The sequence below is a fragment of the Lotus japonicus genome, chromosome 5 (genome assembly GCF_012489685.1).
Source record: "Lotus japonicus ecotype B-129 chromosome 5, LjGifu_v1.2".
In the NCBI taxonomy this organism is placed as follows: domain Eukaryota; kingdom Viridiplantae; phylum Streptophyta; class Magnoliopsida; order Fabales; family Fabaceae; genus Lotus; species Lotus japonicus.
The window spans coordinates 45,382,067-45,405,345 of NC_080045.1; the positions used below are offsets into that span (position 1 = coordinate 45,382,067).

Below are 23,279 nucleotides of genomic sequence, written 5' to 3' on the forward strand. Positions count from 1 at the left end.
GACCTAAGCATCCCTTATTGGCCCATTGAAGCTTAAGAATGCACTCGAGACACTTGATTTTTCTTATTAGGCCTAAACATCCCTTATTGGCCCATTGAAGCTTAAGGATGCACTTGGGACACCTGACTTTTCTTATTAGGCCTAAGCATCCCTTATTGGCCCATTGAAGCTTAAGGATGCATTTGAGACACATGACTTCTCTTATTGGGCCTAAGCATCCCTTATTGGCCCATTGAAGCTTAAGGATGCACTTCAGACACTTGATTATTCTTATTGGACCTAAGCATCCCTTATTGGTCCATTGAAGCTTAAGAAGGCACTCGAGACACTGGAAGTATCAAAAGTCATAATAGAAGTATCAAAAGGTTTGATTTAACATTAAAGCAAAAGATAATAACTCATAACGAATAGCTGAGATCCAAAAAGAGCATATAGATAGTTTTCTAATATCAAATGAAAACAAGAACAACACTCAGGAGCAAACTTGGTACTCTTCTCCTTATCAGCAGCGGCGCGTCCCTTGGCCTTGGGATCCTTGTCGAGCCTGAGCTTGGTGACCACCACCTTGGAAGGGTGGATCCCAACGTTGACGGTGGAGCCGTTCACCTTCTCACGGGTGATGCGCTCGATGTGGATCACCCACTTGCGCCTGTAGACTTGAGTCACCTTCCCTTCTCTTCCCGTTTTACTTGGAGCGCAGGTCGGCTGAGAGCGGTGCGCTCATGAGGACGCGCGCGGACGCTCGACGGCGTTGTGAAATGAGCCTTGCGGCTCTTTCGCCTGCTGCGCGAGACTAGGGTTGAACTTCATCTTCTTTTCCTTTTCCTTGACAAGTTTGTGGCTATTGTTGTTCCAACTTCCTTCAGAAGTTCTTTTAGAAATGGTACGTGAAAATTTACTGAGATAAGTGAAAATGACAGTGGGGTCATTAATTAAGAAACTAGATAGAAATGGGGTCGTTTCATAATTAATGAAAGTATAAGGATATATTAAAATACAATATAATTCATTTATTGTGCCTAACTATGATTGGTCTATGACATTCCTGTACCTACCCATGTTCAAAATTGTGGGCACCACAGCAAGCACCTATATATATATATATATATATATATATATAGATTATTGCATAGAAAAATCTTGTGGGGTTCTTGCAGTGGGTTACTTTCATTCATTTTGTATCCCCATGTTAATGTATTTTTCCTATCATTTTTCTTTCCTTTTGGTTTTGGTTTTTCCTGTTTTGTATTTGGGCTTAGCACCCTTATGCTAATTTCCAATACAATTCTTTGGTTTATATAAAAACAAATTAAACATTTAGTTCAACTTTTAATTTCTGTGTGGTTTGTATGGAGAAGAGCTGAAGAATCAGCAGAAGCTTCTCTTCCTTATTGTTGTTTTAGTGACGCCTACTATGAACTAGTAAAAAAGTACTCTAATTTTGCACCCACTATTTTAACCGGAAATAACAAGTGATTGTTTTAAGATAATAGTTTCAATATTTTTTTTTTTACATAAGATAATAGTTTAAATAGTTATTAGTTTTCTAACACCAAAACAAATTTGTTTTAGATTTTAAAAAGTGTTAAGACTAAGCAAACACCCCTCATCGCCGTTCGTTGTTTGCCCTCCCTCCGTTTCCAATCCTGGATGTGCCTCTTCGCCCTCGGAAGGGAACAAGGGGTTGAAACTGCAAAAAAAACCCATAACCTGGGTATATCTCTTTGAACGCGAGAAAAGATTTAAACCCCAGATTTTTAAAATGTATTTGTTGGGTGGTAATCTTCCAAATGTTTGAATATATAATGTATTTGGGTTTCATGTATTTGTGGGTGTGAGTGGTATCCAACTTCATCTTAATCAGCACTTTGGATAATGTATTTGTCGGTTTTGGGCTTATGGATTTTTGGAAGAAAATCTGGTGGTGGTGATGATTGTGTAGTGGTGGTATGTGAGAGGGGAGAAGATAAGTGATAAGGTGGTGGACTGGTAGTGCAATTTGCAGATTAAAAGAGGATGAACATTATTTGGACATGGAGAAGATGAAGTTTCTGCTAGGAAAGAGGAAGGAATTTATTTGGTGTTCTTGGGTTAATTTGGTATTTTTTAATGTAAATATTATTGTTTTAATAATTATTAAAAAAAATAAAAATATTTTACCTACTCTGCTATAGCCCGTCAAAAGAGTTGGTCTAAAATTGAACTACTTTTGTCAAATCCGATCCCTTACTTTGCAAGGGTAAAGAACAATTAGAAAAACAACTTCGAAGGAGCACTTTCTAGATTCTAGGCAGTTGCGGGTGTTGTCAATTAATTTATTTAATTTTGATTCGTTCAACTCGTTTAAGCTATGTTTGTCAACCTTCAAACTACATGGTCAGTCAAGGGGAATTAACTTAAGGTTTACTTTCACACCAATAGAGAACTACCACACACATGCCATTACATAACATGCATGGCCTATATGTGTGTGTGTATGGAGCTGCTTATTCCTTACCAGATTCATAGCATAAACTCTACTCACTCCCTCTTTTTCTGAATCAATCAAAATCAGAAATAATAGAAAACTTGATATGTCTTTCTCTTTCAGTTACATGATGATGAGGATCCTCCTAATAGTTTCGTTTATCATCTTTGTTATTTTGGTTGCCTCCCCTCAATTTGGAGCTGCCTATAGGCCATTACAAGATGGTCTTGTGTTGCAAAAGCTTCCACGAGGCTCTCCCATTCAATCAAAGCCTGATTCATGTCACCCTATATTGAGGGAGGTAATGATTCATTTATGTAACACCCCATTTTTCCCATTGTTTTATTTAAAAATGTTTATCAGAGTTTAAAAACATATTAAGGGAGTATTACACTTCTTCACGAAAACTCAATAAAATTAACACTGATTGTGTTTGAAAATTTATAAGTTCATATGCTTTTCAAAGAATGAATTATTTCTGCCAATAAAATTTCTAAACCAGCCAGATAATCCTAAAATGCATAAAATCACTTATTTAAATAGGTTTATCTTCCTTGATATTCCAATAAAATTCATCATACTCAAAACTGAATTTTATAGGCACTCTTCGGCCATCAACAGTACGACATCGCCATAATTTAGAAAATTATTCAACAACTTCCATAAGGAGAGGTTATAAAATTCTCTCAACAGAAGTGTAAAAGTAACGTAAAATATCTACCCAGTGTTACATTACAGAGCAAGACACTTATTTTATAATAATATTAATAATAATAATAACATAAGCTAAGACTCTCCGAAGCTACTCCTCATGAGCCACATCTCTACCTCTAGTACCTGAGCGATGTCGCATAGAACATCATTCCAACAGAAGGGTAAGAACTTACATTGTATAAAATATAGCATAACAAAGAGCAAGTAAACAATTCAGATTTTGCTTTATAAACTCTTCACCTTTTCTTTAAAATCTGAGTGATTATAATATTTGCTCTCAAGACAGTTTCATAATTCTTATTGTTGTTTCAGAAAATTATAAGCTTTAAGAAGAATAATAATTCAACTTTACCACAACAGCAAAACAATTCACCAACAAATCACCAAACACATAAAACCACTGAAAACGTGAAACTTAGTGTGTGAGACTCTAATGTATGCATGTGGTACCAATTGTTAACCTTAGCGGTATCACCGCGTCCACTCCAGACAGTTAACCACCAATGAAGTCCACTCCAGACTTCCAGAACCACTCCAGTTCTGGGACAAACCTCAGTTTTCCGATGAAAACCGACACGTTGCCTCTTGACTAAATGAAGTGTATTTCGTGCAAAAACTCATAAATTAAAACATGCAATTTGAGACCACTCCAGTCCCAAATATATAACATATTTTCTCACCAAATTCCATAACGGAAATCACATCAAAATTGCACAAAATAACACTTCAATATAATTATCAAATCATTCACTATTCCACCGACAAACTAGCAACACAAAATCATCAAATGTCTCATATCAATTACCAGCAGTTCCAGAATCAATCACAGAAATAAGCAGGAACATAACAAACTTGCAGATAAATCTGGTACTAAACGAGCACTCCAAAAATTATGAAAATTTTACCGAACATAGCCTTATACGTTAGCTTTCATACAAAATTGGTTTCAACCAATTTGGAATTCTGTAGAGAGAGTTATGCTCTCTACAGCACAGGCTGTTAGGGTGTCAGCGAGCAGAAATAGAGTGAACTTGCAGATAATTCTGGTATTGAACCAACAATCCAAAAATTATGAAAATATTACCCAATATAACCCTATGAGTTAGCTTTCATACAAAATTAGTTTCACTCAATTCGGAATTCTTTAGAGAGAGTTATGCTCTCTACAACACAGGCTGCTAGGGTGTTTGCGGGCAGAAACAGAGTGAACTTGCAGATAATTCTGGTACTGAACCAGAAATCCAAAAATTATGAAAATATTACCCAACATAACCTTATGAGTTAGCTTTCATACAAAATTGGTTTCACATTCTGTAGAGAGAGTTATGCTCTCTACAACACAGACTGTTAGGGTATCTGCGGGCAGAATAGAACCCAAATTTCCCCAGAACCTCAATTTCGCCCAAAATCAATTTTGCCCACCACAATTTAACACTCAACACAGTATCTCAGTTCTGAATTTTCAAAGAAGTTGGGGGTTCCTTCATGTTAAACTCAACCTCTGTTATACTACAATTATACAAGTAAATTCAAACCCTTACCTTCTATGACACCGGTACAAAGCCTCCTAGATCATTTTCTTCTTGAAGATCAAATTCTAGGTTTTCTTCTCTTTTCTCCTCTCCTTGCTTTTCACGTGTTTTCTTTGTCTGCTAACTTCTCCAATTCTCAAATTCTGATTTCTCTCTTTCTAATTCACTCCTAACCCTTAAATAGTCTTACAATGGGCCTCACTCCCAACTACTCACTATAAAACCTAAAACCCTTATTTATCTATATCACATAATAACTTAATTATCTAATAAAATCACTTAATGACCTTATCATCTAATTAAATCACATAATCAAATAATCATCAAATTAAATCACATAAATTATCAAATTATCATATAGTATAATAATTAAAATAAAATAATAAATAACCTAATAACGAAAAGTGGGGTGTTACAATTTACACTTCACTTTCTTTTTCATCTTATCTTCACATATTTTCTTTAAATCCCTCTTTACATTTTCTGGTTATATCACTCATATTTCTCTATTTCTTTTCTTATTTGCTTAAGGTGGATGCACATCACATAATTCTGATTACCCATAAGTACAGAAGCGTTTTCTGACCGCAGATAATTAAGATGGGCCAACTTAAGTGACGTTTCAATCAACCAAAAGCTCGTTTGCCTATTTCCTTCTCTAAAACTGTGATAAATTTCATTGAATAATCCTCCCTTTTACTGTTAATTGTATGCTACTTTTGCTGGAGGTTTATTTCCCAGCCATTTCAATATATATATTGCCTTTTTCTTCTAAAAAAAATAATACTCCATTTAATTTCTATCTCTTGCCGTAGCACTACTCCACCTTTATTTTTTCAGTGTTGATTGGTGGGCACTAGTTTTTTTCGACACTAGTAATACATGCAGTTTATGACGATTTCTTACCTCCACTAACTCCAGAATTAAAACCTTTTAAATTTATAACTGCAAAAACCGTCACAAACTACATATCTCATAAGAAAGGCTTAAATATGTTGGAGGTCCCTCTAAAAAAGGGGTCATTTGGTTAAGGCCCCTACAAATTTTTTTGGATGGAATAAACTCCTAATGTGAAAATAATATATAGTGATAAGTCCCTGTCGTGAGGTTCCATTTAATTTTTTATGATTCTGCAAACGGCGGTGAAGTGGATTATATTTTTCGAAAATTATTAGGATGCCACGTAAGTAAATTATGGTTGAAAAAAGTAAAATTAAAATAAAAACCCAAAGTAAAAAACCCAAGTAAAATCCCCAAACGTACTTGGGTTTTTTACTTTGGGTTTTTAATTTTTTCAACCCTCATTTGCTTACGTGACACCCTCTTTAATTGAATAATTTTCACAAAATATAATTCATGTCAGCGCTATTTGCAGAATCATCAGAAAGTAAATGGAACCTTACGGCAGGGGCTTATCACTATATATTATTTTCACATTAGAGGCTTATTTCATCCAAAAAAAATTTGTAGGAGCCTTAACCAAAGGACCCTTATTTTAAAGGGACCTCCAACATATTTAAGCCCATAAGAAAATAAGATACACTAATGATTTTTTTTTATAAATGACCGCAGTTGAGAGACAAGAGTGTTTAATGGACAAACTGAACCTGCCAAATAAAACCGTCACAAATAAAGAATAGATATACAAACTAACTGCAAAAACCGTCACAAATTTATTCAAGATATGACAAAGGAATTTTTCTTCTTTTTTAAATGACAGAACGGAAATATTCTACACATCTCAAATTCTCAATCGATTATAGCTATCTAATATTATGGCTAGCTAGCTAAATAAATAAAGAATAGATATACAAACTAACTAATGATCGACTAGCTAAATATAGAATATATATATACATTAATTTTGTTAATTACCTAAAATATGGCAAGCCAAATAAAGAGAGAATATACAGTAATTATTTACACACGCTAATACTCACCTCAAGTTGGAGCATGCAGACTCAAAATGACCAACTTGCCAATAAGAATGTCAAATTGTCGTTTTCCAATAGCTTTAGTAAGAATGTTAACCAACTAGTAAGAAGTATAAACACATAACCTGGTCGAATAGTACGTACTTTGAAACATCTCATCATGAATAAAGTTAAAATCAACCTCAATATTGCGTATAGCGCGCTTTGAAAAACTGAATTATTAGCAAGAGCATATCGATTATTACAAAATAGGTGCATAAGAGTAGAATGAGACACAACGAAATAGGTGCATAAGTTAAAATCAACCTCTTGAGCCATTTTAACACACAAGTAGTAGCTCCCACAGAGTGATACTTAGCCTCTATTGAGAACCTGAAATTGTAAGTTGCTTCTTGTTTTCCAGAAAATAGGAGAGCAACAGAAGAAAATAAAGTAAGTATAGTAACATAACGATGATCGAGTTAAAAGACAACTCTTCCAATCAACACCGGAATAAGAAGATAGCTACAAGTGACACTCAACACCCAATAAGATATATGCCCCCGATTAGACTTCAATATCGAACAACCCTTAAAGCTCCCTCACAATGGGCTTCTTTACGTTGTTGCATGAATTGGGAAAAAATATGAACACAATAGAAAAGTTCTTGAGGGTGATAGTTAAGTAGACAAGACGCCTTACAATACGTCACTAGAAAACAAGAGTAGCAAAATCAATTTCATCAACCACCACCAAGTAATGATTTTGTTCAATAGGAGTGTTGGCGGGCTTGGCTCCTAGTAAACCAATTAATCTTGAAGATGATATCTAAGGTTTGTTGTAATTAAAAAGACTCTCTCGAATGATGACATCACAATTTATTGTATGTCATGATGGGGCTCCGTACGTGCAGTACAAGGAGATCACTGCTCTCATATGTGCCTGGAAGGATCCTCTCTCCTTTATACAACTCGATGCTATATTTCTCTCTCATAAAGCCTATATCAAGCGTGTAGAGGCCCTGACAGTCAATCTAATTGCTACATCTACAAAATCACTGGGCATGTAGCTCGCCAATCCAACCTCTCCAACTCATTGGGCATGTGCTTAGTGCTATGATTTTTTTTTTCTGTTTCTTCTCTTGTTGCTTTGGGTTGAGAATTTTTTTCTGAATAATGTAAAAAAAATATTTATTTAGCAAAAAGGGTTGGGAAAAAAATTATTTAGCAAAGTGGGGTAGTTTTTGGAGAAAAGGCTACGGTTTTACTGTTGTTGCCTAAAGTTTCTTAACATTGACATAAATTTTTTTCTCTAAAAATTCGTATAAATTATTTAAATTATGAAAAACAAATTATTGTATGTTTCTAGAATTTCATTTGAGTTTACTATCTTCCCGATGTAGCAAAAAACAATTTCATATGAGTTTACTATATTTATTTGTGTTATTTAGAGATATTTATTTTAAAGAACTAAAATAAATATGGGCATTTTTCTTTATTTAGATATTTTCAACAAAAAATTTATATATTTGTAAATTTTATGAGTTTTTTATTTGAACTCAAATTTCATGAGTTATTTGTGTTCTTTATAAATATTTAAATAAATAAAAAGCCTCATATTTATTTTTGTTCCTTAAAATAATTATCTATTTCTGTTGTTTAAAATAAATATATATTTTTCTTTAAAATAAATATCTATAAAGAAAACAAATAAATACAGTAAATTCATATAAAATTATAATAAAAAGTAAGAATTTGTTTTTTATAAGTTAAGATAATTTATATGAATTTTCTATTGTAAAGAAACTTTAGGCAACAACTTTGAAACCGTAGCCTTTATGAAACCTGGGTTCTACCCACATTTGGAGTGAATTGTTGCCCTTTTATACTTTTGGCCATGGTTTATTGACGGGAGCACCGCGCCGTGGTCTTTTCTCCAAAAACTACCCCACTTTGCTAAATAATTTTTTTCTTACCCCTTTTGGCTAAATAAATATTTTTTTTACATTATTTAGAAAGAAAAAAAATCTTTGGTTGAAGTACCCCTTGTACTTATTTTTTTATCAATATTATTGACTTATCTAAAAAAAAAATGTCGCTCGCCAATCCAACCGTCTCCAACTCACCACCAATGCAACTTCACTCCGAGCCAATCTAGTGGCAACCAGTGGTTCATGGAAATGCTACAATAACCACCAAAACATTGTGTGTTTTATTTGGGGAGATTGGAAACCCGACCAAATGCTTTTTTTTACAGTTTGCATTTAGCGGCAGCTGAAAACTTTCGCTAAACGCGTATGTCGAACGAATGTCGCGCAAAAATAGTCTACGTCCAAAAACTCATCTGTTAAATATATGTATGGCAGGTAAGGTAACGCTTTATACATAAGAAACTCAATATATACTAATAATATCTCAAAGTCTCGAGGCGATTAATTTCATGGGGTGTTCGGTGGTTATAAGGATATTGTTCTAGGAATGAACATTGAAGAAAGGTATAGTACCAAAGGGTAGAGAGATTGAGCTAGAGAGAGAGAATTAGAGAGTGAATGCTGAATTTCAAGTGTGTATTTCTCCAAATGAGCCAAAAGTCCTTTACAATTGGTAACTACCTCCTATTTATAGAGTTTGGGCACAACCTATTGGGCCAATTGGGCCTCCGAAGCTGAGGCCCAACCTAGGACCAGGCCCTCGCCTTGGGGCGAGCTACACACTGGGCGTTGCCCCTCTAGGGGCTCACCCAGTCCACTAGTCCACAAGACACCGAGCTTGAAGTATGAGAGCTAAGTGTGTCTTTTAAATGCCTTCACATATTCTCTATAGTACCCTGGGATCTAAGCCGCCAACATGGCCTTGAGAAAAAGTAAGTTAACTACGTTGCCGACATGGCTTAAGCAAAAAGAAACAAGCGTTTTTGGTCTTGGCGGACAACCCAAACCGGCAAGTCCACAAGTCCACAAGTCTACAAGCGGCGAGAACGACCGCTCCGAACTGGCGATTTGTTGTAGTAGGTGAGCGATCGTTCGCCGGCGAGAAAGGTGGCAGGCATTGATCGTGCGCTGACCACTCAAGCGTTGGCTGGCAATGTCCCTGGCGAGTGGCTAAACTTTAATGCTGGCATTACTTGTCAGGCAATGGCGTTTGGCTTCCCTGGTGGCGAGGCCTTTCGCGCTTCCTCTTGTTTGAAAACCCTTTCAAATCCCTACCTGCTCCACGTGATGCGCCAGTTACACGTGATGCGCCAGTTACATCTGTTTTCCTCTTTTTCCGGAACCGTCACTTCACTTTTCATAACTGTCCCATCGTGCGCAGTAACTCCCCATTACACGCGACCCACTTTCCCAAAACCATCATGACTTCCAACCTTCCACACGCGTCCAACACGCGTCACCCTTCCAGCTTCCCCCCTTCTCCTATAAAAACCCTTCTTCCCCACAATCATCCCTTTCCGAGACCTCTCTTTACTTCCCTAATCGCTTACCAAACTCCCTCTGCCAACTTCCGTTCTGGAGCCGTCGCTTATCATCCTTTCCGCTACCCACTCTACACATCCTTCTCCGGTGAGTCCTACTGCCCTTATCTCTGCATCATATATATACTCATCCTTTCCTTCTTTCCATTTTACTGTCTAAAAATGGCTTCAAACCCTAACTCCCCTAATCACTCCTCCCCTAACTCCCCTAACCACCCCTCTTCCTCTTCCGGGAGTGACCCTGACTCCACCGCAGCCGGCGGCCTCCGCTTAGAGGTCCCGGAGATCCCTCCTTACCGATTAAAAACCTTCGCCACTCTGCCCCTTCCAGTTCAAAGAGCCCCCACCCACGAAGCCATAGACCAACCTTCCATTTTCCAAGATAGTGATCTCATTGTGCAATTCGTGAGCTCCCAGGGTGGTCTGTCTAATGACGATGAGTTTAACGCCAAACTCAGGATCTGGATCTGCAGTTCTGAGGATCGCCCCTGGCTTCATAAGCTAAACGGCGACGTAAAGAGATCCCACTTTTTCTTTGCGTACGAATACATGTTTAGCGAGCTTGGAATCAGGCTTCCTTTCTCGCCCTTTGTCCAAACCGTCCTCCGCGACATCAACGCGGCTCCCTGCCAACTTCACCCCAACGCCTGGGCCTTCATTCGGTGCTTTGAAATCTTATGCGCCGCGGTTGGCATCGCCCCATCTCCCACCAGTTTCTTCTACCTCTACGATGTTGACCCCAAGTCCATCAAAAACAGAGGGTGGATTTCCTTGAAGGCCCGGGCCGGCCGGAAGTGCTTGCATCCCCACAAAAGTAACGCGAAGTCTTCCTTCGCGCGGAAGTACTTTCGTGTGGCGGTTCACCCCGCCTACCCAGAAGCATTCACCCTTAGGGACGGGACCGCCCTTTTCCCTCTTTACTGGACAGAGAGGCCCAATGGGATTACCGATCCTTCAGAAGAATCTTTGTCCGCCAACGACAAAGCCTTTCTGAATCTCCTTGCCCCGCTTCCCATTCTTGACTGCACAACAGTCCTTGAGGGCGCTGGCCTCTCAAGAACTCCCAAATACTTAGGTTGTCCATAGCTTACTTTTATTATCGACATTTCCTTTCTCGTCTCCTATGTTGTCACTGATCTTCTTTTTTATTGTTGCAGAAGATATGAACTTCACGAACGCCGAGCTCCTGAAGGCCCGCGAGAGGAGAATGGCTCGCTTTTCCCCAAAGTTCAACGCTGAGGGCGACGTGAAAAAGCGGGGCGGTGCTGAGAACCAAGCTGAGAGCGCCAAAGCTCCTAAGAGGAGAAAATTGGTCAAAGCCTCCTCCGGCGCCGGCACCTCCAACCCTGGCGCTCAGCCCACCACTGCTGCTGCGCCTAAAGGCAAAAATGTCACCGAAGCCTCCGTCGCCGCGGCTACCGAGCCAACCACCGTCCCAGCCTCTATTCCTGCCACCGCCGGTGCGGCCGCCGCTGTTGCCGCTGAGTCCACTGCTGGCGCCACAGCCGCCTCCGTCGGTGCCACAACCACCAACATTTTTCAATCCTCAGCTGTTGAGAAACTCGCCGGCGTCAACGCCACAAAAGCTGCTGCGTCTTCTGACACTCCCGTTGGAGAGAAAGAAAAAGAAAATGAAACCCCGAAGTCTCCCTCTCGCCAAGACGCGCCTCCTAGCCCGCCCCCAACACATGATGCGGGCTCCATGCCTTCCCCGCCTCAACAAGGGGAAAAATCCTGTCCTGGCGCTGCCATTACCTCTGAAGCAGCTCGAATTGAGCAAGCTCCTGCTCCCGAGGGCGGTTCTTCAAGCTATTATAATATGCTCCCCAACGCCATTGAACCCTCAGAATTCTTACTTACTGGCCTCAACCGTGACGCCATAGAAAAAGAAGTTTTGAGTCGGGGCCTTAATGAAACCAAGGAGGAGACTCTTGCTGGTCTCCTACGCGTTGGGTGCATCTTTGCCCACGCGTTTGAGAAGTTCAACGCCGCCACCGTTGAAGCTGAGCGGTTGAAGGCCGAGAGTGCTAAGTATCAAGAAGCCGCCGCTGCTTGGGAAAAGCGCTTCGACAAACTGGCGACGCAGGCAGGAAAAGACAAAGTCCATGCCGACAAGTTGATTGGCACGGCGGGGATTAAAATCGGCGAACTGGAGGATCAGCTGGCGCTGATGAAGGAAGAAGCGGATGATCTTGATGCAAGTCTTCAAGCTTGCAAAAAGGAAAAAGAGCAAGCTGAGAAGGACCTGATCGCCAGAGGCGAGGCGCTGGTTGCTAAGGAGTCAGAGCTCGCCATATTGCGCGCTGAGCTGGAGTTAGTGAAGAAGGCGCTGGCGGAGCAAGAGAAAAAGTCTGCTGAGTCCTTGGCCTTGGCGAAGTCTGACATGGAGGCGGTGATGCAGGCCACGTCCGAAGAGATCAAGAAAGCGACCGAAGCTCATGTTGAGGCCCTCGCCACGAAAGATGCTGAGATTGCTTCCCAACTGGCAAATATCAAAGGGCTAGAGGACGAGCTGGCGGCGGAGAAAACCAAAGCCACTGAGGCGAGGGAACAAGCTGCCGACATTGCTCTTGACAATCGCGAGCGCGGCTTCTACCTTGCCAAAGATCAGGCCCAACATTTGTACCCGAACTTTGATTTTAGCGCTATGGGAGTAATGAAAGAGATAACCGCTGAAGGATTGGTTGGTCCTGACGATCCTCCCCTGATTGACCAACACCTCAGGATGGCGACTGAAGAAGAAGAAGAAGAAGAAGAAGAAGAAGAAGAAGAAGAAGAAGAAATAGGAGAAAAAGAGAGAAACAATGAATAATGTGTCACTTAGCCTTTTCTGCCGTCTTGTAATGCACTTTTCCGCATTCATATATATAAGCAACCTTTCGCCACAGCTTTCATATCGCCGTTGGATATTTTGTAAATCATGTTGGAATGCTTCCGCCTTACATTTTTTGGTCGCCGCATTCTTGTTGCTTAAAAAAGTTAAGAATGAATTTCATAGTTTAACGCCCCAACACGCCGGAGTAATAAAATACTCAACATCCTGAGTGTCCAAGCACTCGCCTTCCACCTTATTCATTCGCCGACCTTATATCTTGCGCTATTTTTTCACGCGTCATATGATTGAATTACGCCTAACGACTTCGTGCATTAATTTTAACTAGGACTTGTTGCTTGGTATTTCCCTGCCAAGACTTTAGACGTTTTCCTCAAAGGAATAAACGGCCTCCATTCTCGAGGGCTTCGCCCAGGGCTTTGCCCGCTCGGGGCTTACAATGCTTGGGTCCCAATGGCCATTTGGGGGTCCCAAGTCTTTTGCCTAGTTTACGGTGCTCGTCATATTCTGGCGAGACTTACCCAGCACGTCGTTTACGGGACCGGCGATCACGTCAGACTTTCCGGGGGGCGATTCCCAGGCGTCAAAGGCCATTTGTGGAATCGCCACCACCTTCAGGGTTCCAGCAATCCCCTTTGGAGATCAAGCTTGTCCCACCTAGTGATCGCCGTAATTCTTTGTGTCGATCGGCAATTCCGACCGTCAGGGAATACCTGGGATTTTTAGACGCGAATTTCATGAATTTTCATTTTATTGATGATGCGTCTCATTAAAAAACTCCTTTCGGAGAAAAAGATTACGCTTTTGCTATAATGGAGAGTTCCGAGGTACATTGAAAACATTTATCTTTGGCGAATACACTGTGCTCACAATCAACTGTAATAATAACGCAGGCTCAAACCGTTGAACGACCTGGGTAGTCGCCTTCCATCAAGCTCCTCCAAGTGGTAGGCCCCTGTACCAAGAACTTTGATAATGCGGTAAGGCCCTTCCCAGTTCGGAGTCAACTTGTTCCCTGGGGCTCCTGACCGCCACTTTAGGACCAGATCGCCAACCTGCATATCTCGAACGCGAACCCTGCTATTGTACTTGGCGGCCACGCGCTGCTTCATCGCCGTTTCTCGAATGTGCGCCTCGTCACGTGTTTCAGACAGGAGATCCAACTCCACCGCCATATTGGCTTGATTCTCCCCTTCAAAATCTGGCTGGGTTCGCCATGTGAAATTGTCAATTTCCACCGGCAACATGGCGTCTACCCCATAAGTCATTCTAAAGGGGGTTTCTCTTGTGGTAGATTGCACAGTGGTGTTGTACGACCATAATACCACCGGGAGTTCGTCCAGCCAGGCTCCCTTAGCCTCCTCAAGCCGTCGCCTTAGTCCGCGCAGAATTACCCTGTTCGCAGATTCTACTTGCCCGTTCGTTTGCGGATGCTCTACAGAGGCGAATCTCATCTATATACCCATTTCCTTGCAGAATTCCCTTGTTTGGTTGCTTGAAAATTGGGTCCCATTGTCAGATACGATCGCCCTTGGGAGGTTATTTTGGCCAGAGGGTAGAGAAAGGTATAGTACCAAAGGGTAGAGAGATTGAGCTAGAGAGAGAGAACATTGAAGAAATGAACATTGAAGAAAGGTATAGTACCAAAGGGTAGAGAGATTGTTCACAGACGGCACCAAATGAACATTGAAGAGGTTATTTTACCCTGTTCACAGACGGCACCAAATGTTCTAGGAATGAACATTGAAGAAAGGTATAGTACCAAAGGGTAGAGAGATTGAGCTAGAGAGAGAGAGAATTAGAGAGTGAATGCTGAATTTCAAGTGTGTATTTCTCCAAATGAGCCAAAAGTCCTTTACAATTGGTAACTACCTCCTATTTATAGAGTTTGGACACTACCTATTGGGCCAATTGGGCCTCCGAAGCTGAGGCCCAACCTAGGACCAGGCCCTCGCCTTGGGGCGAGCTACACACTGGGCGTTGCCCCTCTAGGGGCTCGCCCAGTCCAGATATATATATAACATTGGTGCAACAACAAAGTAATATTACCATTATGAACGAGGAAATATAACATGAGACAATGTCAAGTTCTTTGCCTTGCAAGTCTTAAGAACAATTAGAAAAACAATTTGGATGGACCACTTTCTAAGTACTTTCTATGCAGGGGCGGGGTGGTCTACAATTAGTTTATTCAATATTTTTGATTCGTTCAACTCGTTTAAGCTATAATTTTCAACCTTCAAACTTCATGCTAAGTCAAGGGAAGGTAATTTCGTTCAAACTAAGTACCACCATTCACACACAGGATGCATAGTGTGCCCCTTTATATAGTGTGTGTTCAGCTGCTTTCTTTCCCAGATTCATATCACAAACTCTATTACTTCTCTGTTCAGTTTCTTTCACAGAAGAATTAACATGTCTTTCTCTTACAGTTACATGACGATGAGGAGGATCCTCTTCATAGTTCTGCTTATCGTCTTTGCCATTTTGGTTGCCTCTGCTCAATGTGGAGCCGCCTACCGGCCATTACAGGATGGAGTTCTTCTGTTTGAAAAGCTTCCTGCACGAAGCCCTCCCGTCAATTCAGGTCCTGATGATGACCACCGTCATAAGTGAAGGTGTCTCTATTGCACCTCGGATCGATTCCAAGATGATGAAATTTCTGGAGAATCACTTCTAATATATTATAAGCCTTAGCACTTTTCAGTGAACGTGTCTTCAAATAAGTGTAAATTGGGAAACCAAACACACAATATTTAAGCTAGTTCTTACCTTCAATTTGAAATATATATATATATATATATAAAATAAATAAGGCATTTGAGTTCCGTGGAAATTGTTTGTTTGTTATGCATATTCAAAGGAGTGTCTGATATTTGGCAAAATAAATGGGTTTAACCAACTTAGTTAATCTGTCTTAAGTTTAATATTCGTTGATTGAAACAAGGCTTTGCGAGTAGTTTGAATGATCTAAAGTGATGTACGCCTGACTTTTCCTACACTACTTTTATATTATTTTATAAGATAATTAAGAAATTTATTTTCAGATTTGATTGACCTATCATGATGCGATTAATATAAAATACTAAATGTGAATGAGATACACATACATGTGTTGACCATCATGGTATTTCCCTCAAAAAAAAAAAAAGACCATCATGGTATTGATTTTTTAAATAAATAAACTCCTTGTGAGATACACATACATGTGTTAGAGTATTGATCTGGTCGTGCCTCCACATGGCTTCCTCGGCGTCTTGCTCGCGATGTTCATCAGTGCTGGAAGACAGTCTTCATGCCTTGAGGGACTGCCCTCACTCTCAGGAACTCTGGGGTAGAATGGCTATGTGGCATTGGCGTGATTTTTGGAACCAGAACGTGAAGGCCTGGATCACCCACCATGCTCGTAGTGATCATGCTGTAAAATTCCTTGTGGGAATGTAGAATGTCTGGAAGTGGCGCTGCAATATGTGCCTTGATCCGAGTAAAGTGGATTAATAGTTTAGCAAAAATAAGGGTAATAAGTTATTAATTTCAATCATATTTGAAACGCAAGTGGAGAAACTTGAGTGTAAAAGAGCATTCGAATCTCGGAATATTAAATTGACACTCCTAAGAACCAAATTGATTGGACATGAGAGGAGCAGAGGAGGCCAAGCCTCCATCCATGGTTTAGATTCCTTCAGATAACAATTCCCCAGAGGAGGGACCCTCTCTCGTGCTTTGTGAGGTCCACAATTAAAGACGAACTCTAAGCAATGAAACCTCCATAGTAAGATTTACAACTCCTTCCACTATAAATACAGGATCATGGCTCAATCTTTGAAGGCATAGCAGCAGCATACAAAGCTTTGAATTCTACAGCTAAGTTCATTTGTGGTGTTTTTCATTTCCTCAAAACCAAACATGTCAAGCTCATGCGGTAACTGCAACTGCGCTGACAAGAGTCAGTGTGGGTAAGTGTTTCATTTCTTTTTCGGAGTGTACACTGTACAGCATGAACTACATGTTTCAATCACCATGTTTGATCTCTAAAGTGTATTATCCATATTGAGTATCCTTGCAAGCAGTAAAGACTGAAAGAGTTAGGTCTGATGTATATTGTTTTCATGGTACCCATTTTAGCTGTTTGATTTACCTATATCCTCATGCTACGCTATGCTATTCAGGAAGGGAAACAGCTATGGCCTTACCATCGTAGAGACTGAGACGAGGTGAAAATTTTACATTCAGTGTTGCATTGTATAAAGTTAGACCAAGAAAAAAAAAGCTTGTTATGACTCACATGTTTTTCTTTTCAGCTATGTCGAGACCGTTGCCATGGACGTTCCAGCTGCTGAGCATGGTGGGAACTGCAAGTGCGGCGCTAACTGCACTTGTGTGGACTGCACCTGTGGCCATTAAGAAACATATGCAAATGTAATTGCCACGTGTCTGGCAATTCAAACTATCTAATCATGTAACCTTTTACTAAATAAATGAGTGTGCTATTATCAAATTTCATGTCTATACAAGTGATGCACAATTGTTTCCAGTTCATGTCCTAGTTATACAACAGCCGTGGCTGTAGCATTTAAATGGACTAAAATACGGGTAGCTCTTTGTTTAACAATCTCTTCTGTGCTTTTATAGATATCACCATCTACATCAGCACATAGATTCCACATATACAAGTGAAAAACCAACTCAGACTAAAATTTGAAAGATAAATCGGGATACACAGGACTAATCTATTTGAACTCAAGGTGAATGAGACACACGAAGCAAAGGCATTTAACTCTGAGATAGCTAGTAATAAGTGCACATGTAAAGATAACCAATGATGTAAAAATAACTATGATTTCTCTCAACAATAAGAACCAACAGGGAAAAGGGTAAGCAAAAAACAGGTAAAGGGATTTATTGATTAATGGCAGCTATCTTCAATCAATTGATGAGTACAGAAACAATGTCAAAACCCTAAACTAAAGCTGTGACTGGCGCAACATCTAATAACAGATACACCAATTAACCTGACTAGCCTAACAATCACTAGTGACCACAACATACTTAGCAAAATAGTTTTTTACAAACCCCATGACAGAATACATTTTACAACTCAATAAATTCTACACTAGCCCTCTATATATGCAGAATCTCTGAGGTTACAAAATAATATCATATGGGCCAGCAAACAAAGGGGGCGTACTGAAAAAAGAAGGGTGATGTTGGACGTTTTGAAACTATAAGTAGCGGGTTATTGAGCTACTTGGGACTCTAGAAGAGAAATAAGAAAAAGGGTGAGTCACATAGACTCATAGCAGGCATAACAACTACCAGGAATTAGAAGAGGAAACACAATAAGAGTGACTGTTCTTTCAAACCTTTGGTAAACATAATAGATAACAAAATACAATTAATCCAAATAGTCTCAATAAACTTTTTGAACAAAAATAACAAATTTGCAAATTTACTATATCGAAATTGAAAATAATAACATTTTTAACACTATAAATTAAAGAAGAAAAAATGGAACTAAAATATGTTAAATGGAAAAACATAGGAAATCTACAATAAGGATCGAACATGAAAAAACCAAAATATGAGGCAACTTCATTGTTTCCCTAGAGCACCGTCTCTAACTCTAGAAAACCTCCAGAAACTAAGTTCACAAGAAAAACAGAAAACAGGCAGGACTTTGAAGCCTCAACTTAAATATCCAAAAGAAGCTTGAAGTGGAGAAAATGGAGCCAAACAGGGAAAAAGAGAGAATGAGCAAAAACATATGTGGCAGAGAAGGGAGAACATCTTGATTCAACAGGTCAGAAAGTTAATAAGTTATGAGTAGTATGTAGCAATCAATAACCCTGCTTTTATTCATAATTTCAACAATCATTCTGACTTAACTATAAAAGAAAGAAACTGTGGTCCAAAACCATCACCAATCTCATAAAACCAACCGAGTTATACTACCAATATCTTCTTCTCTTTTCCTCATTAACAATCTCAAACATTGAATCCCTCAGCACGGAGGCATTGTTTGTGAGCCTCAATCCACTTTGTACAAGCTGCTTCACCGTGCTCTACTATGCATTCATCTCGCAGTTTTTTAGTGTCTGGGCAAGCACAGCAGATTTTCTTCTTTGGCTTTGACTCCACACCACTAGCTTCAGTAGCTGAAACTTTATTTTGTTGTGACCCATGTAAGGTGGCAAGGGAAGCATTTTGCAGTTGTGCACCACTCATTGTCTTAAATCCTCTAAGGAACAAAAAAAAGTGAAAAATAAGTTCAACTCAGGTAGACCTGGATCGAGAGGGAAATTTAGAATACAAATCAATGAAATTTATTTAGATACAATATGTCAGTGAGACACAAGCAAGTATAATAAGCTTAACTAAAATTAGTAAAATGGAAACTTTCACATATAACATGTACTAATTCATTGTCATATGAAACAAGCACAATCTTAAACTTTAGGGACTTTATATGCCACTTAAATGGGTATGGCACCCAAGGCAAGTTGTGAACCATAATACCATATCCAAGAAAAAAAAAGTACTGGAGTAGAGGCTAAGATTGGCTAGAAAAGAAATGAACCCCTCTTGAACTAAGATTGGCGTAATTCAATTCAATCCACCTTCCACCATTAAAGTACTAATCTTTGAAAATTCACAAACAACCAGTTGGTGGGAAATTGACATAGGATTGGTACACCGTACACCCACTGGAAATGAAAAAATAAAATGTATATCAAGATTGATTATCAAATACCTAAAAATACCCAAATGCTGAATAAAAGTAGCAACGCGAACCATAATAAATTATAATTCTATTAACCGAAGCATCTATTAATTCCACAAACACAAGGAGATGAATTCGCAGTGGAATGGGAATTTATTTATTTTTCTTTTATTTCTGAAAAAATGCATTTACTAAATCATAGGGAGCCTTTGAAAAAGTGCATGTACCTGAAAAATGCAGTTTCATGAGCCATCAGTGTTAAGTTTTCTAAAATGGCAAATGCTTGCAACACCTCCCAGCAAGTGAGAAGGATTTTATATAATGCTACTGCCTACTAGCACACCATATATATCATAAACAAGGGAAGAAATCACACAATCAAGCAAAACAAAGTGATTTCCACACACATTGAAGAAAAATTGACACAGACACAATTAGTTGCACAAGATGAGTCAGCTCAGTTCAATTAATCAATCATCACAATACCCAGAAAAATGAAGAGTAAAGAGATGATAGAAAAGACAAGTACCTGAAAGGAAGAGTTCGGAGGAGGGGGGAGCAAACAACCGGAAACTACTCGCAGACTACTCCACCGACGGCACAACCTCTTTCCGGCGACGGCGGCGGCGAAACCTCTCTCTCGATGATGAACGTGTAGACGTTGGAGCAGAGCAGGTAAAAAAACAAGCAGCCAAGCCCAAGCAATGAAAATGGGCTGCACACTTTTCGGGTGGGTAAATGGTCACATTGGTCCCTAAATGTGTCCACCAACTTCAAAGTCGTCATTGGAAGAGTTTTATTGTGCTCGTGGTCCCCAGATGTGGCAAACGTCCGACATATTAGTCCCTGACGTTAAAAACCTCTAACGGACGTTAACCCAATTAATAAAAGTCAACATTATCTTTCTAGTTTTCTTTCACTTTGGTCCCTTTCTTCTTTCTTTCATCATCTTCATCCCCTTCTTCCATCATCTTCACCAAAAACTCATCCCCTTCTTCATCAACCCATTCTTCAACTAGATGTGATAATGGAGCATGACATAGAAATCCTACTATGTGCGTGATAATTACAGATCTGATAATGGAGCATCTCAAACAACTCAAAAATCCTACTTTTACATGCTTCTGCTTGTGCGTGATCTTCACTTTTGCTTCTAAAATTGAATCATCCCAACCCAGTTGCAAAACCCAAAACCACAAATCCAAACAATCCCAAACCAGATCGGTGCGAACATGAAGAGGAAGAGATCAAGAAAGTGGAAAATATGCACATTGGTCCTGTTCTCTGTAAAAAATTGAAAATATCTACCAGTTGATGAATTGGGGACAGTGGAAAGCGATTTCAAGTTCAAACTTCAATCTTTTTGCGGATATCAACCCTTTTTCCCGTTTTCTTCCTCCTTCATAAACTTCGAACCCAGATGAATGGGTTGATGAAGAAGGGGAAGAGTTTTTGGTGAAAATGATGGAAGGAGGGGGTGAAGATGGTAGAAGAAAGAAGAAAGGGACCAAAGTGAAAGAAAATTAGAAAGATAATGTTGACATTTATTAATTGGGTTAACGTTCGTTAGAGGTTTTTAACGTCAGGGACTAATATGACTGATTTTTGCCACAACTGGGGACCGCGAGCCTAATAAAATTCTTCCAGGGACAACTTTGAAGTCGGTGGGAACATTTAGGGACCAATGTGACCATTTACCCCTTTTCGGGTTGTGCAAAAATTGAATTCGAACTGACCAAAGATGCACGGGTTGGGTTGGGTTGGGTTGGATTTTGCGGCTTACAGTGTTTCAAATCTGAACCAAGCTGACTAAGAGCAGGTTGGTTTGGATCACAGTACTCGAGTTTTTTCCACTAGGCTTCTATCCTACGTTCTTTTTCATAATAAGGTTTTTAATAAGAGACATTATTAAGAGATGCTCATCTAAGGGAAAGTGTTATAGATATTTTTGGATGTCCATCATCACTATTAGAAGTTAGGGTTAGACGTAGAGTTTATGAGTCAGACTCATGTATATTTTAAGGTTGTACTTTGTAATACGTTATACTTCATTCTTAACTTAATATTATATATATGAGGAGGTTACTCGTAGCAGGTATCTCATTACAGTATTTCTCTGTTGCTTATACGTTCTTGTCTCTTTACTTACTTGCTTACTTCTTATTCAAAATTTATTAAGTTTTTCATATTTTTATATTAAGGGTAAAAATGTCACTTGACATCAATTTCTATTCAATTGAACGAAAGATATTTACATTATTTTATATCTTCTCTTTTTTGTCTATTTTAATCATACTAAAATACCTACAAAATCTATTATTTTTCTCCACTCATATTTTATCTTTACCCCTGATATATAGATGTACCACCACATATTACATGTCGTTCTCTGTCATACGTCATTTTCTCTCTCTAGCTTTCCCTTCATGTTACACCACATATCATATATATCACTTATTTCTCTTTTCTTCATATCCACTCTAGGTGTCAACACCTTTCGTTTTTTCTTTCTCTCCTAAACCATACGACGCAACAAGGGGCTATTTGGTTTTCTCATTTTCAAAGAAAACAAACAAATGGTTGATATTTCGAAAATGTTTTATTGTATAAAAGATGAACAGAACAAAAAAAAGACCTTTATTTTCAGTGAAAATGAAAACGATTGAAAACAGTGAGATAAAAACATAGTGGTAGTCAAGGTTGGTGGTGGAAAGGGTGGTGGCAGTAATGAAGGTGGTGGTGGTGTTGGTGGTGGAGGGGGGTCGGTGGTGGAAGTGGGGAGTGGGGGGAAGAACAATGACAACGTTGGTGGAGGTGGTGGATGGTAGTGTTGTGGTGAATGGTGATGATGGTAGTAGCGAGCATAGTGATGAAGGTACTGGTTGTGATTTTTTTTTTGGATTGAGACAGGTGTCCTCCTTCGGAGACAATCATGCTCGAACTGGGAACATCTACATCATGGTGGGGCAAACTCTCCCAGCGGGGTTTTTCCATTCACAAGACTCGAACCCGAGACCTTGCTTATGGAGAATCAAACACGTACCACTTAAACTAACCACCCGTTGGTAGGTACTGGTTGTGATAAATCAATTTTAAATTCATTTTACTATTTAAAAATAGAAAACAAAAAGTTAAACTAAGCTTGTTTTCTAAATTTTAAAAACTTAAAATGAAAATAAAGTAAAGCAGAACATGTTTAAAAAGGAAAAGCCCTGGTTTTTATGGCGTCGTCTGCAACACCAATGGAATTCTTTTGCTGGTCCTTGTTTTGTTGGATCACTTGTGACTGCCCCGGTTCCTCAAAGCCAAGGTACTGTTTCAAATTCATCCCAAGTTTGTGTCTTTTACCTGCTCTTGTACCTTACTAACACTGGATTTTCTTAAAGTAGAACCTGTGCTAATAATCAAGTTCTGTTTTTTAAGCTTTTATGTAATTATTAATAATTGTTATTTGTCCTGAACAAAAAGTTTAAGCATGAATGGTTTTTAATATTTAACTTGGAACACGCCCCTCATCCGAGGGTCCATTAGGCCTCAAGCTTGGACAATGTATAAACAATAAACCCACTTATGATGGGCTGAAATTCAACTTTTTATTTGAATAACTGGGGTCAATAACTCTAGATGA

At 39.3% G+C, this 23,279-nt stretch overlaps 1 protein-coding gene and 1 pseudogene across 1 annotated transcript; both read right to left on the bottom strand.

Moving 5' to 3' along the window:
* Nucleotides 1–378: 378 nt before the first annotated feature.
* On the bottom strand, nucleotides 379–810 carry LOC130719640 (60S ribosomal protein L26-2-like; annotated as a pseudogene).
* A 17,885-nt stretch (nucleotides 811–18,695) lies between these two features.
* Nucleotides 18,696–20,418, bottom strand: LOC130718377 (cytochrome c oxidase copper chaperone 1-like). The gene is made up of 2 exons (XM_057568962.1): nucleotides 20,181–20,418; nucleotides 18,696–19,168 (listed from the first exon to the last, which is right to left on the bottom strand). Exon 2 carries the CDS (start codon nucleotides 19,153–19,155, stop codon nucleotides 18,916–18,918), a length of 240 nt encoding a protein of 79 aa, XP_057424945.1. The 5' UTR covers nucleotides 19,156–19,168; nucleotides 20,181–20,418; the 3' UTR covers nucleotides 18,696–18,915.
* Nucleotides 20,419–23,279: the final 2,861 nt, after the last annotated feature.

Coding starts and splice junctions, on each gene's coding strand:
- LOC130718377 (XM_057568962.1), bottom strand. CDS start 19,155: ATGAGTGGTGCACAACTGCAAAATGCTTCCCTTGCCACCTTACATGGG.